The sequence below is a fragment of the Cnephaeus nilssonii genome (genome assembly GCF_951640355.1).
Source record: "Cnephaeus nilssonii genome assembly, chromosome: 13".
NCBI lineage: Eukaryota > Metazoa > Chordata > Mammalia > Chiroptera > Vespertilionidae > Cnephaeus > Cnephaeus nilssonii.
Genome location: NC_137084.1, coordinates 10,772,944 through 10,785,706, shown reverse-complemented (window position 1 = coordinate 10,785,706; position 12,763 = coordinate 10,772,944). Strand labels below are relative to the sequence as shown.

General features: G+C 39.5%; 2 protein-coding genes across 2 annotated transcripts in view; one reads left to right on the top strand and one right to left on the bottom strand.

Moving 5' to 3' along the window:
* The window catches only part of IFTAP (intraflagellar transport associated protein), a 57,358-nt gene extending 55,001 nt beyond the window's left edge, over nt 1–2,357 (bottom strand). The window contains exon 1 of the mRNA XM_079787013.1: nt 2,247–2,357. The gene's annotated coding sequence lies outside the window, so the exon portion shown is untranslated. The remainder of the gene's footprint in view (nt 1–2,246) is intronic.
* Nucleotides 2,358–2,724: 367 nt separating this feature from the next.
* Nucleotides 2,725–4,308, top strand: RAG2 (recombination activating 2; the record flags this gene model as incomplete). The annotated part of the gene is made up of 1 exon (XM_079787012.1): nt 2,725–4,308. The coding sequence occupies one exon, from the start codon at nt 2,725–2,727 to the stop codon at nt 4,306–4,308; it is 1,584 nt and encodes a 527-aa protein (XP_079643138.1).
* Nucleotides 4,309–12,763: the final 8,455 nt, after the last annotated feature.

Here is a 12,763-nt window from a genome sequence, read left to right as displayed (position 1 = left end):
GTCTTAGTGGCACAGATACCTTCTCTTATGTATACTTGGGTAGGCCACAAAGAAAGAAAACGCTTGCCCACGTTATTTCAAAAGCAAGGCAAGCTGCTGAACCTAGGAACCACTGTGGTCTGAGGAAGAGGGAGGCTTGCTTTCATCACTTTAGCAACAGTCTGTCTCATTCACCATTCATTTCTCACTTGGTTTAATAACCCACAGGATGATTATTAAAAGATCTCACCTTGAGGACCCTCCCAACTAAAACTAATGGGTAGAAAGAATATTTAGCAATTAATTACATCTGTCTACAGAAGTGCTTCAAGGCAGAAAGCCCCACCAACATCTCAGACTGACCATAGATCCTAAATGGTCCCAGGAACCTTTGGAGGGGGGATAAAAATAAATTATAGTATTAACATTTACTGAATACTTATTATGTGCCAGGCACTGTGCTATGAGATTTACATACACAGGGATTTACATTACCCCATTTAGTCTTCAAAGCAACCCAATGTAGCCCTAGCCAGTTTTGCTCATGGTTAGAGCATTGGCCTGTGGACTGAAGGGTCCCGGGTTCGATTCCAGTCAAGGGCACATGCCCAAGTTGTGGGCTCAAACCCCAGTAAGGGGTGTGCAGGAGGCAGATGATCAACAATTCTCTCTCATTATTGATGTTTCTATCTCTCTCCCCCTCTCCCTTCCTCTCTGAAATCAATAAAAATATATTTTTAAAAACCAATATATAGATACTAATATTATCCTCATTTTACAAATATGAAAAGACAGGGAAAATAACTTGTCCAAGATGGTTCTAGAGCAACTAGTTTTAGAGCCCAGACTTGAACTCAGACAATCCAATATAAGCTTGCATATTTAATGAGGTTACAGAAAAGGTAACAAGGATGAAATATTTCCTTTTATCTAAATTGAACTCATCACCAGCATCTCCATTGCATATGCTTATCCAATTCTCATTAGTCTAAAAATAATTACCAGTCTATACCTACTGACCAGATTCCCGAATCCTAAAGCCCTTTTAATCATCTCCAGTATTATAAATATGATCGGCCATGAGCAGCAGGTAATTGTGTACTAACAACCTTACTTTTGATAAGTTCAAGTATAATCGTAACAACCATCATTTACCGTGTGCAAAGTCCTGTTCTAAGTCCTTTATATGTATGCATTAATTTATTAATCGAGACTTACCAACCTATGAAGTAGGTAAAATAATTATCCCATTTTACAGATGAGGAAACTGAAGCAGAGAGATGTCAAATTCACATACTTAGTAAGTGACAGAGCCAAGATTTGAATGCAGCCAGTCAGCCTTCAGAGTCCATGCTCTTAGCCACTGTTTTATGAAGCATATTAACAATTTACTCTTAAAAGTCAAGGAATCTGTGCTATTTTGTTTCCTTTCTCTTGTTCCTAGAACTTGACTCTGCAAACAGGGAAGGTGCTTCTCATTAAGGCTCGTGACATCTCTCTAAGGTAGGTGATAATAAAAATAAAAATTCGTCAAGCTTACTTCATCTAGTAAATACCTTTGAAAACATGTTGTGATACAAATATTACATCCTGAATAATTGTGGCACCTCTCGGCTTAATGCCTGCTTAAGGGTTACTAAAGAATTACTTCAAATGTTTTGGGCTGGAAAGAGAGGTCTGAATTAACAGCCACTAACTCTATTTTCGGAAAGGAAGAGGGAGTGGGAAGAAGTGAGGTGGGGGGAGGGGAGGAAAGAGAGAGAGTGGTTTAGGAATCTTCTCTGCTTCGCTAAAAGAACCCTAAAAACCAGAGCAAGGGCAGTTGAGAAGACAAAGGGCCTTTGACGTGGCGCTCACTTAAAGTCTAATAACTGTATATTTTCATGACTAAATATAGGAGTGGTAAAATCATTATCAGGTCGTTTCTACCCTGCACTCCAGGTATTCTGAGACTCGGCTTTCGGTTCTGCAAACAGTCACGGCTTTTCTAACCTCGGTGCCCCCCTGAACTGAACTCCCAGCCCGGCAACCTGAGGATGCTCAGGGGTGCGTTTCTTTGCGGAGCGCCACCGCATCCAGGCAGCCCTCTGCAAGGACACCTCGGCCTGGCGTCCTTCAGGCTCCGGTTTCCAGGCAACCCCACTCGGGCCAGAGCAACTCTTCTTTCCCCGAGGTCACCAGATCCTGGGCAGAGAGCTGGCTTCAGCCCCTCCTGGTGCTGCAGACGTCCCTAACCCGGATGTTGGGGCTGCGTTAGCCACTCTCACCTCCCAATCTCTAGATTTCCGCTCTGGCTCCAAATCTAGTCACTTCGCACTTTTGACGTCCTCCTTCAGAAAAAACGTCCTAGGAGTCTCCCCTCCCGGAGCAATGGAAACTGTCTTAGCCGTGCAACCCATAGAGAACTGATTCCTGGGAAATGTAGTTCTTTCTGACGTCAAGTGGTGGGTTTTAAGAAAAAAAGGACTACAATTCCCAGAAATCTAAGGGAGGATTGTCCACGTCTAAAATGTGTCCCAGCTGCTTGCTTTGTATTAGACAGGAAGGTTCTGTGGCTCTTTGCTTACCCAAACTGCCTGGATTTTGCTAATTCAGTCCCACTACAAGCTTGTGGAAGAACTTTTGTTTAAAACATGCTTTCTTCATGTGAGGGGATCGAAACACTGTTATTTATCTAAAGAGTTGTAGTAAGTTAATTTTTTTTGTAATTCTTTCAGATAAGAGAACTATCCACAATCAGAAAATATGTCACTACAGATGGTTACAGTCAGTAATAACATAGCCTTAATTCAACCGGGCTTCTCACTAATGAATTTTGATGGACAAGTTTTCTTCTTTGGCCAGAAAGGCTGGCCCAAGAGGTCCTGCCCCACTGGAGTTTTCCATTTTGATCTAAAACATAACCATCTCAAACTGAAGCCTGCCGTTTTCTCTAAGGATTCCTGCTACCTTCCTCCTCTTCGCTACCCAGCCATCTGCACATTCAAAGGAGGCTTAGAGTCTGAAAGGCAACAATACATTATCCACGGAGGGAAAACACCAAACAATGAGCTTTCAGATAAGATGTATGTTATGTCTGTTGTGTGCAAGAACAACAAAAAAGTTACTTTTCGCTGCACTGAGAAAGACTTGGTAGGAGATGTTCCTGAAGCCAGATATGGTCATTCCATTGATGTGGTATATAGTCGAGGGAAGAGCATGGGTGTTGTCTTTGGAGGGAGGTCATACATCCCTTCTGCCCAGAGAACCACTGAAAAATGGAATACTGTAGCAGACTGCCTGCCCCATGTTTTCTTGGTGGATTTTGAATTTGGGTGCTCTACATCATACATTCTTCCAGAACTTCAGGATGGGCTCTCTTTTCATGTCTCCATTGTCAGAAATGATACCATTTATATTTTAGGAGGACATTCACTTGCCAATAACATCCGCCCTGCCAACCTATACAGAATAAGGGTTGATCTCCCCCTGGGTAGCCCAGCTGTGAATTGCACAGTTTTGCCAGGAGGAATCTCTGTTTCTAGTGCAATCTTGACTCAAACAAACAATGATGAATTTGTCATTGTGGGTGGCTATCAGCTTGAAAATCAAAAAAGAATGGTCTGCAATATAATCTCTTTTGAGGACAACAAGATAGAGATTCGTGAGATGGAGACCCCAGATTGGACCCCAGATATTAAGCACAGCAAGATATGGTTTGGAAGCAACATGGGCAATGGAGCTATTTTCCTTGGCATACCAGGAGACAATAAACAAGCTGTCTCAGAAACATACTATTTCTACATGTTGAAATGTACTGAAGACGATGTGAATGAAGATCAGAAAACATTCACCAATAGTCAGACATCAACAGAAGACCCAGGGGACTCCACGCCCTTCGAAGACTCAGAAGAATTTTGTTTCAGTGCGGAAGCAAATAGTTTCAATGGTGATGATGAATTTGACACCTATAATGAAGATGATGAGGAAGATGAGTCTGTAACTGGCTACTGGATTACATGCTGCTCTACTTGTGATGTGGATATCAACACTTGGGTACCATTTTATTCAACTGAGCTAAATAAGCCTGCCATGATCTATTGCTCTCATGGAGATGGGCACTGGGTCCATGCCCAGTGCATGGATCTGGCAGAACGCACACTCATCCAGCTGTCAGAAGGAAGCAACAAGTATTACTGCAATGAGCATGTGAAGATAGCAAGAGCACTGCAAACCCCAAAACAAGCTCTACCCTTAAAAAAGCCTCCACTGAAACCCCTCCACAAAAAGGGTTCTGGGAAAATTCTTACTCCTGCCAAGAAATCCTTTCTTAGAAGGTTGTTTGATTAGTTTCACAAAAACCTTCCAGATTCAAGTGCATCAAGTTTTTAAACCAATTATAAAGAATCATAGCAATGATAAAATTATATTCATCTTTTCATTTATTGAAAATGTCTGTATTTTCTTTTAATTAGATGAAATTCAGTACCAGTAAAAAGTAGTTATAATACAGTACTAAGTACTTGAAAATATTTTACTCAAAAATATCTTTTTTTATATTTTATTGATTTTTTACAGAGAGGAAGAGAGAGGGATAGAGAGTTAGAAACATCGATGAGAGAGCAACATCGGTCAGCTGCCTCTTGCACACCCCCCACTGGGGATGTGCCCGCAACCAAGGTACATGCCCTTGACCGGAATCGAACCCGGGGCCCTTGAGTCCGCAGGCCGACGCTCTATCCATTGAGCCAAACCGGTTTCGGCTACTCAAAAATATCTTAAATGAAAATTTCTGATCTGAATATTTTCATTCAAAGAATCTTAAATACAGAAGTAGTAATAATAAGATAGATAGATAAACTCCATTGGCATGAATAAAAAGAAAAGGAATCATCATCAAGTTGGTTAAATGTTTATCAAGTATCTGCATGAACTTTCTTTGAAGGATCCCTCATCATATGGTGTACAAATGATAAACCAAAGCCAGTCACTTGAACTGATTCTTGGAGAGAGTTAGTGAGAACAGAAGTCCACTGATGCTTAGCACTCTGAAAAAAAGGAAAATGAGTGAGAGTACACTAAAAAAATTAGGGGTAAATCTCACAGAGAAGGATAGTATTGTTTATTTCCCCAATTAACAAAAGTCTAAAGGATTCCCTATAGTTAACAGGTAGAAGACTTCAAACAAGGGAAAATTATTTGTGTATATGTCTAGTTAATATGAGGAGTTTGCTGCCAGTATAAACTGTAAAATCAGTGAGCTTGTTAAGGTCCAACAAAGCACTTTCTAGAATGAAAGTTAAAAGGACTGTTAATGTTGAGGCTTAGAGATATCAATTGATAATTAGATGACCTTTGAAACAAATATCTCTTCCCCCTCCCCCTGCCGAAGTATTTTTCTGGAAAGGAGTTTTACCTTAACCTAAGAGCCTAAGCCATAGACTCTTATCATCAGTCTTCATGGAGAGTCCACGATGTAAGTTTCTATTGAAATTTTTAGAAAAATATGAAACATACAAAAGATAAAACCCTGGAACCCAAGTTCTTTTTTTTCCTAACAGTTCCATGTCTTCGATACTAAAATTAACTTGAATAAATTAAATCATGTTAACTTTGTTTCAATAATGTTTTTTGATGAATATTTCTTTTGAACAATTTGTTGTGCCATTGTTTTGATTTTTTGATATTTCTATCATCTACATGAAACTAATAAAATATTAAAATGTCTCCTGTTTATATTTATTTACTCCAATTATTAACATTTATAGCTACCCAATGAAGGGAAATATTATACTATTTAATAGTCTTGGGATCGCAGTAATTTCTTTTCTATCTGTTAGTAGAAACTAGCATAAGTTACTAGTAGAGCTGAAATATCCTTCATAGAGTTCAAAAGAGTTATTCCTTCTAGAGGCAGATACAAACTCTTATCTTGATTTGTCTACAGATTTAAAAAAGTAAAATTGTCATTAATTCATTAGTTCTTTGTGGAAGAGTCAAAATGTAAAATACATGTACAAAGATATAGTGTTAATAAACATAGCAAAAGAGCCACATACTAAGGTCATTTTTATTAATATCCATTGTTCAAACATAAAAAAAATTATCTATCCAAATTAGTGAAATCTTTTAAAATATTATCTTTAGAGAATATTATTTAAAAGGGCAATGTCATTTTCAGACATGTTCTGAAATTTAAACTCATTTTGTAACGGAATTACAGAATAACATTTTAATTTAATTAAATAGTATCTCAAACTATTGTCACACTATACAGACTTTATCATCTCTTCTCAATACTGTTTCAGAATCATCTATGGATTTCTACTCTTATACCTAAACCAGTAAACTATTTACTAAGTGTCCTAAGTGTCTAACTTTAGCCAACTATGAATTTCATGAGGACTCAAATGGTGACTTTATAATTTTGGTATTCCCAGTACTTAGCATTATGCCTGGCCTATTGTAAGCTTCTAAAGTGCAGTTGAACTGAATTGAATTAAATTGATTGGTGAATTCCATCTATATTCCAGTAAGGACAACCTATTCTTTGTCTAACATAACACTGAGATACACACACACACACACACGCACACACACACACACACACACTTGAAACAACCTATACATGTGTGTGTGTGTATGTGTGTGTGTGTGTGTGTGTGTGTGTGTGTGTGTGTGTGTATTCTTAATACCAAGCCCTGTTTCTGGTATATTAGTTAATGCTCAATAAATGTTCATTGAATTAAGTTCACTGTATATCAACTGAAATGTACTCACTTCTGTAGTTGTTGTCTCACTGTCCTTCTGATTCATTAATAAGTGAAGGATGAGATATGGAAATTCACCCCTTGTGTTCCAAACATCTTTACCAATCAAAATATCTCATCCCACAGAGCTTGGAAACAAACAAACAAAACAAAACAAAACAAAACAAAACAAAACAAAACAAAACAAAAAAACAGTGTACTGCACAGAAGATGAGGTGAGGTCTTGATTAAATTTATTCTCTTTTGTAGTGAAAAGAGGTCACACAGGTTTAGAATGGATATCATGGTACATTTAGCTAGAAAAGGCAGCCATTCTAATCCCCAGTGACAAGAATTCCAAATAATTTATATGCTACCAAATTCCACCATAGCATAGAATATTGCTTTTTGACTTGGGAATTTAGCATAGATGATGCCAGCTTTTGCCAAACCTACTTCTGTCAGGCAACACCTAACGTAGGGATCTTATTTCTAAAAGAACTAATACCTCATTCTGTCTCCAGATGTCAATCTAGTAGATGTGTATTTATTTACGTCATAATTTTGTGAGACTAGATAGGAAAACTTATCAATAACATTCCTTTTTAAAAGCTGCTTAGCGTGTATAGCTTAAGGATAAAGAGCTTTTGAGTAGCCTCTTTGGGGTATCCACCAGTAAGCATTTATAGACAATCCAAGGTCTACGCAAAATATGATGGGACCTGCAAAAGAAACGTAAAAGTGGAGCCCTATCTTTGGGGAAGTTACAGTCTCACTGTAGGATGAGGCAAGGGGGCAAGGCAGGAAAATGACAGAAAATAAAGTAATACACTTCAAGCAACTGGTGACAAATTTAAAATCAGGTATCCATGCAGGAACACTTTACTTTTTTAGTAACAGTAAGTCGGTATGTATTTTAAGACGGCACTGTCACCATCAGCAGGGGGGAAAAATGATTAGGTAAAAGCCAGAGGGAAAAGGAAGTTTCCATGAGAAAGAAGGAAACAAGTCAGGGGAAGGAATGCTGACTTCATGAGAGAATGAGTCTGCCAGTGAGGTGCCCGCAGGCCCTCCCTTCACCTCCTCCCGGTGGGGCACAGTCATCGGAGGGCGTGAGATGTGTGCAGGAGGACATGTAGAACATGTCAAGATGTTTGAAATTGCTACTCTGTCATTTACATGTGTAGGCATAACCTTTCTCACTCTTGGACAAATCCCCTCACACTTAATACCTTCCCAACGCATTCCACTCGTATCCCACTCCTCTCTGGCTGTGGACTGTATCAGTTGTCTGCCTCAAACTCTTCAATGGTTTCCATTTGCATTTGGGGTAGGATTGAAAGTGTTGACCTAGCCCGGCCACTGTTGCTCAGTGGTTGAGCATGGACCCATGAACCAAGGGGTCCCTGGTTCAGTTCCCAGGCAGGCCTGATCCCCAGTGGGGAGGCGTGCAGGAGGCAGCTGATCGGTGTTTCTTTCTCTATTCCTCTCCCTTCCTCTCTAAAAATCAATTTTATTAAACATTTTTTTAAAAATCTGTTGTTTCTTTAAAACAAAAATAAAATAAAGTCATGACCCAATCAACCTGTTTCTTTGCAATGAGGCCTCTGCCTGATTCTCCCTCACCTTCCTCGGTCAGCTCCAACAGGAGGGCCATTCCTTTTGTTCCTAAACACCCTGCCTCAGCATCTGCTCACAGTCTAAGTCTTCTCCAGTCCATCACCTCTCACCTACTCCATCCACTCATTCTACCAGTCTCCTCCTAAGGTTCCTCCTTCCTAGGCCATTTATTTGATTCCCCAGTTTAAATCCCATTGTGCTATATTGTATTTTTATTGCACCTGGCACTTTTCCTTCATGAAGCCAGCTAGAGTGTGTAGTCATGCGTTTATTAGGTTTATTGCTGGTTGATGTCACCTCCCCCAAAGTCTCTATGAGCAGTAACCATCTGTGTTACTGTAGCTCCAGTGCCAAGCACCCATTGCCTGCTCATAGAAGGCATTCTATAAATATTTGTTCAAAATATAGGCTGAAGTAGTTCAAAAAAGTACCAGGAACAATATAGAACTTAGCTGGGTCTTCAAGGGTAAGGAGATACTTCATTATTTTTATTTCAAAGAGGAAATGAGGGAGAGATAGAAACATCAATGATGACAGAGAATCGTCGATCAGCTGCCTCCCGCATGCTGCCTACTGGGGTTTGAGCCTGCAACCCCAGGCATGTGCCCAAACCAGGAATTGAACCATGACCTCCTGGTTCATGGGTCAACATTCAATCACTGAACCACACTGACCAGGTAAGATACTTCATTCTTAAATTCAAATGTAATCTACACTAATAAAAGAGTAACATGCTAATTGACCGTACCTTTGAGACGCCCACCAGCCAATCAGGAGTATGCAAATTAACCCAACAAAGATGGTAGATTAATTTGCATATACAGGCACCAAGTGACCAGGGGTGGGACAGGACACTTGCATCATCGCCATGGCGACGATGCAGGCATTCTGCACCACCACAGCCGCTCCAGGCTTCTGGACAGCGTGGTAAGGCAGAAAGGCGGCTCCGGGCCAGAGCGAAAAGGCGGCTCCGGCCAGAGCAAAGGCAGTGCCGGCAGCTAGGGGAAGGCCCACTCTTGCATGAATCTTCGTGCATCGGGCCTCTGTATTCAAATAATTGGCCAAAGAGTACCAATTTTCAGCTATGAGTTTTAGTTCTGAGGAACTAGTGTACAAGGTGGTGACTATAGTTACTGATATTAAATTATACACTTGAAATTTGTTAAGAGAGTAGATCTTAAGTGTTCTCACTATACACACACACACACACACACAATAGGTATGTGAGGTGATGGGTGCATTAATTAACTTGATTTTGGTAAATATTTTATAATGCAAGTGTATATCAAATCATCATGTTGCACCTTTAAATATATATATAATTTTGTTTGCTCATTATACCACAAAAAAGTTGGGGGAAGTGAAACAAAGCAAGGATAATACTAGTAAAAAAAAAAAAAAAAAGAAGTAAATGGAAGAAGATGCTAGCCTGGTGCTGGATCCCTAAGGCTCCTGCTGTGCTGGGAGTTAACCTGTCACTTGCTGGATTGTGGGTTTCTGGAGGATAGGGCAGAGCTGCTGGAATAGGGAAGGGTACTGGGGCCTTGGAGCACACGCTATTTACCTACAAGTACAAGCATACTTCAGTGTTTTAAAGCTGTATGGTTACAGAGGCAGCCCAGATGACTGTCAGTTCTGAGTAGAAGGGACCTGGGATGTCTCCTGTAGATGACAGAGAGATGACTGAGCAGTGCTAAGGGGAGGTGGACAGAAGCAGAGGGGAAATTGTGTAGAGGTGACTTGGCCGTTTTCTGGCGGAAATAAGCTTCCATGACCTTGTGTGTAACATGGAGAGAAAAGTAGTACCAACTCCAAAAGGATCCAGTGAGAACTCCATATGCAGAGTGCTTGCCACACTGTTTGCTAAGTGGTAGCCATTGTTGATGTTGTTATTATTATTATCACTAGGGAAAGCACTGGACAAAAGAACCTGGGTTGCAGCTCCGTTCTGCAAATATCTGCATAGCCCTGGACAAGTCATCCTCTCTGACCAAAAGGTTGAGTTTATGAATATGTGAATTTTCTGGGGAACAGATCCATATTTTTATCAGATTCTGAAAGGAGCTAAAACCCTCTGATTTGCAAATCCTACATTTTCAAATGCTTACTGTTTACCTCAAGTATCCAGGACCAAATTGTCTCATTCTGCATTAGTATAAATGATACTCATTATCACAATTCTGTTGCCCTTTATTCTAAAGATCAACAAACTTATTTTGTGTTTCCCTCAAGAAAAAAGGTGTTACTTCATTTTTCAAATGTTGGACTCAATATTATTATTTGAAAATAAATCACAATACCCGTTATTTCCAAATTTTAAACTTTTATTTCAAATACTTAAACATAAAGTTGTTAGTAGTAACCATAATATTAATGAGTAGAAATATTAAAATATAAAAATAAGTATTGAAACATATCCTTCCTTGAATTTGAAAACATTTGACATGGAAATATAGGTCCCCCCACATCAAATAAATCCATTTCATTCTGGTACCTGAACTGTCCCTAAAACAAAGTTCATGGAACAAACTGTGATTATTTGTAAGAAAATAAAGTGAACTACAATGCCACAAAAAGAAAAAAAAAATCTCACCAAAAATGATCTGAGGTAAATTACTGTAGTTAAAGAAAAAAAAAATAGGGACAAAATATCCACTCATTTAAAATCTCTCAGCACTGAAAGGATAGACCCTGTCTAATACAATAACTGAAGATACGTGCAAATCTGCAATCAAAAACCACTTGCATCTGAGTGATTTGTCCCTCCAAACCACCACTGGTGCTTACAGATCCTAGCTCCCAGCTGTGTGGAATTTGAATTCTGTTTGATGTAATGCAAGACTCACACACTCAACCAAAAAAAAAAAAAAAGAAAGAAAGAAAAGAAAATCTTTATCTTCATCTATATTTTGTGAAAACAAATTGAGGCAAAACTAAATTCCAGCTCACATGGAAGGAAAAGACATCTTTTCCTCCTGCTCTTGCTTCTCGGAGCGTGTTTATGAATCCCAAAGTGCTTTTTGACTTCACACGGACCATTCATCAATTTTCATCAGCCATTATCGCTGGTCCCTGCAGTGCCCCTCGGTGGGCTGGAAGGAAAACTGGTAGAATGGGTTCCGCAGGAGGAAAAGGCATTGCGCTTGCGAAGCTCCCACCCATACTTCAAAGAAATGCTCCGTTCACTGGGCTGCATTTCCCTGGAGTATGTGATTGCATTTACAATGCGCATTGTCAAAAGTCAAAGTGGAGCATAAAACCAGGGTCTGCGATACTGCGGTCTCCACAACGAGGGCAAAGACAACCAGAGGCAGCATTTCTACATATTGAAATGCCTGTGGCCAGATGTTCCCGGGGCTTATCGAAATGTGATCCGATTAAGGGATCATAGGGATGGTTGTGCTGGAAATCATGCTGTTAGTCACATGCATTCAAAATTGTTCCTACAAGGCTAGAAAAAGGGAATTTAATACTGGAAAGTATTTATAGTGCCACCAATTGAGTAACAGACTGGAAATGGGGGGGGGGGAAATCCACAAACCAGTGCCAGCATGCTTTGGGGAATAGGCTGATGGCATGAATTCCGCTGTTTATTAGTGCAGAGACACGCTGTAAGCATTCAACAGGATGAAGAAAACGGGTGGCTTAGAAGTCCATTCATTTATAAAATGCAACACTTTCCTTTTTCAAGAAAAAAAGAAAACTGAAATATGTATATGGTTTTGATGACTACATTACAAATGTCATTGTGACTTACATATATTCTATATATAACAAGCAAGAAAAACTGCTGTATTTATTAAATGAAAAAATACTGGGTTCAATCCCCATTAAAAACACCAAATGCATATCATTTAGGAAAATGTCACTGATGCATGTTTAACAACTAAATTACAAAGCTCCTTGATATACTGTGTATGAAGCGTGACACTGATGGCCAATAAAATCAAAAGAAGGAAAAACTAATTAACACTAACATATTGTTTTGACTCACTACATATAAAATCCCATGCCTGCTCTAAATTGCCAGCAATTGGCAATTCCCAGATTCCTAAGGATGCAGACAACAGTTTCCAAATAACTAAAGCCACCAGAGGTCTGGGGGCTCTTGGGAGCTTTAGTATTACTTTCTAGCAAAAATCCTAAAGCACACCAATAGCTTAAAACCCCCCCATCCCTGCCTCCAAGAAACATAATCCCAGATATGAACTGTGGGGATTAACTGTGGGTCCTAAACAAGTACGATCCTGCCTTATAAAAAAAATAGTGAGTTGTGGTAGAAAGAACATGGCATTTGGAGACAAAAGGCCTGAGTTCAAATTCCAGATCAGGTATCCATTATCCTTATGACTTTGGGCAAATCATTTAACCCTCCATCAAATAGGGATAACAGCAATGTCTATGTCTACCCCACACAAAAATCAGGCAAAATAAAT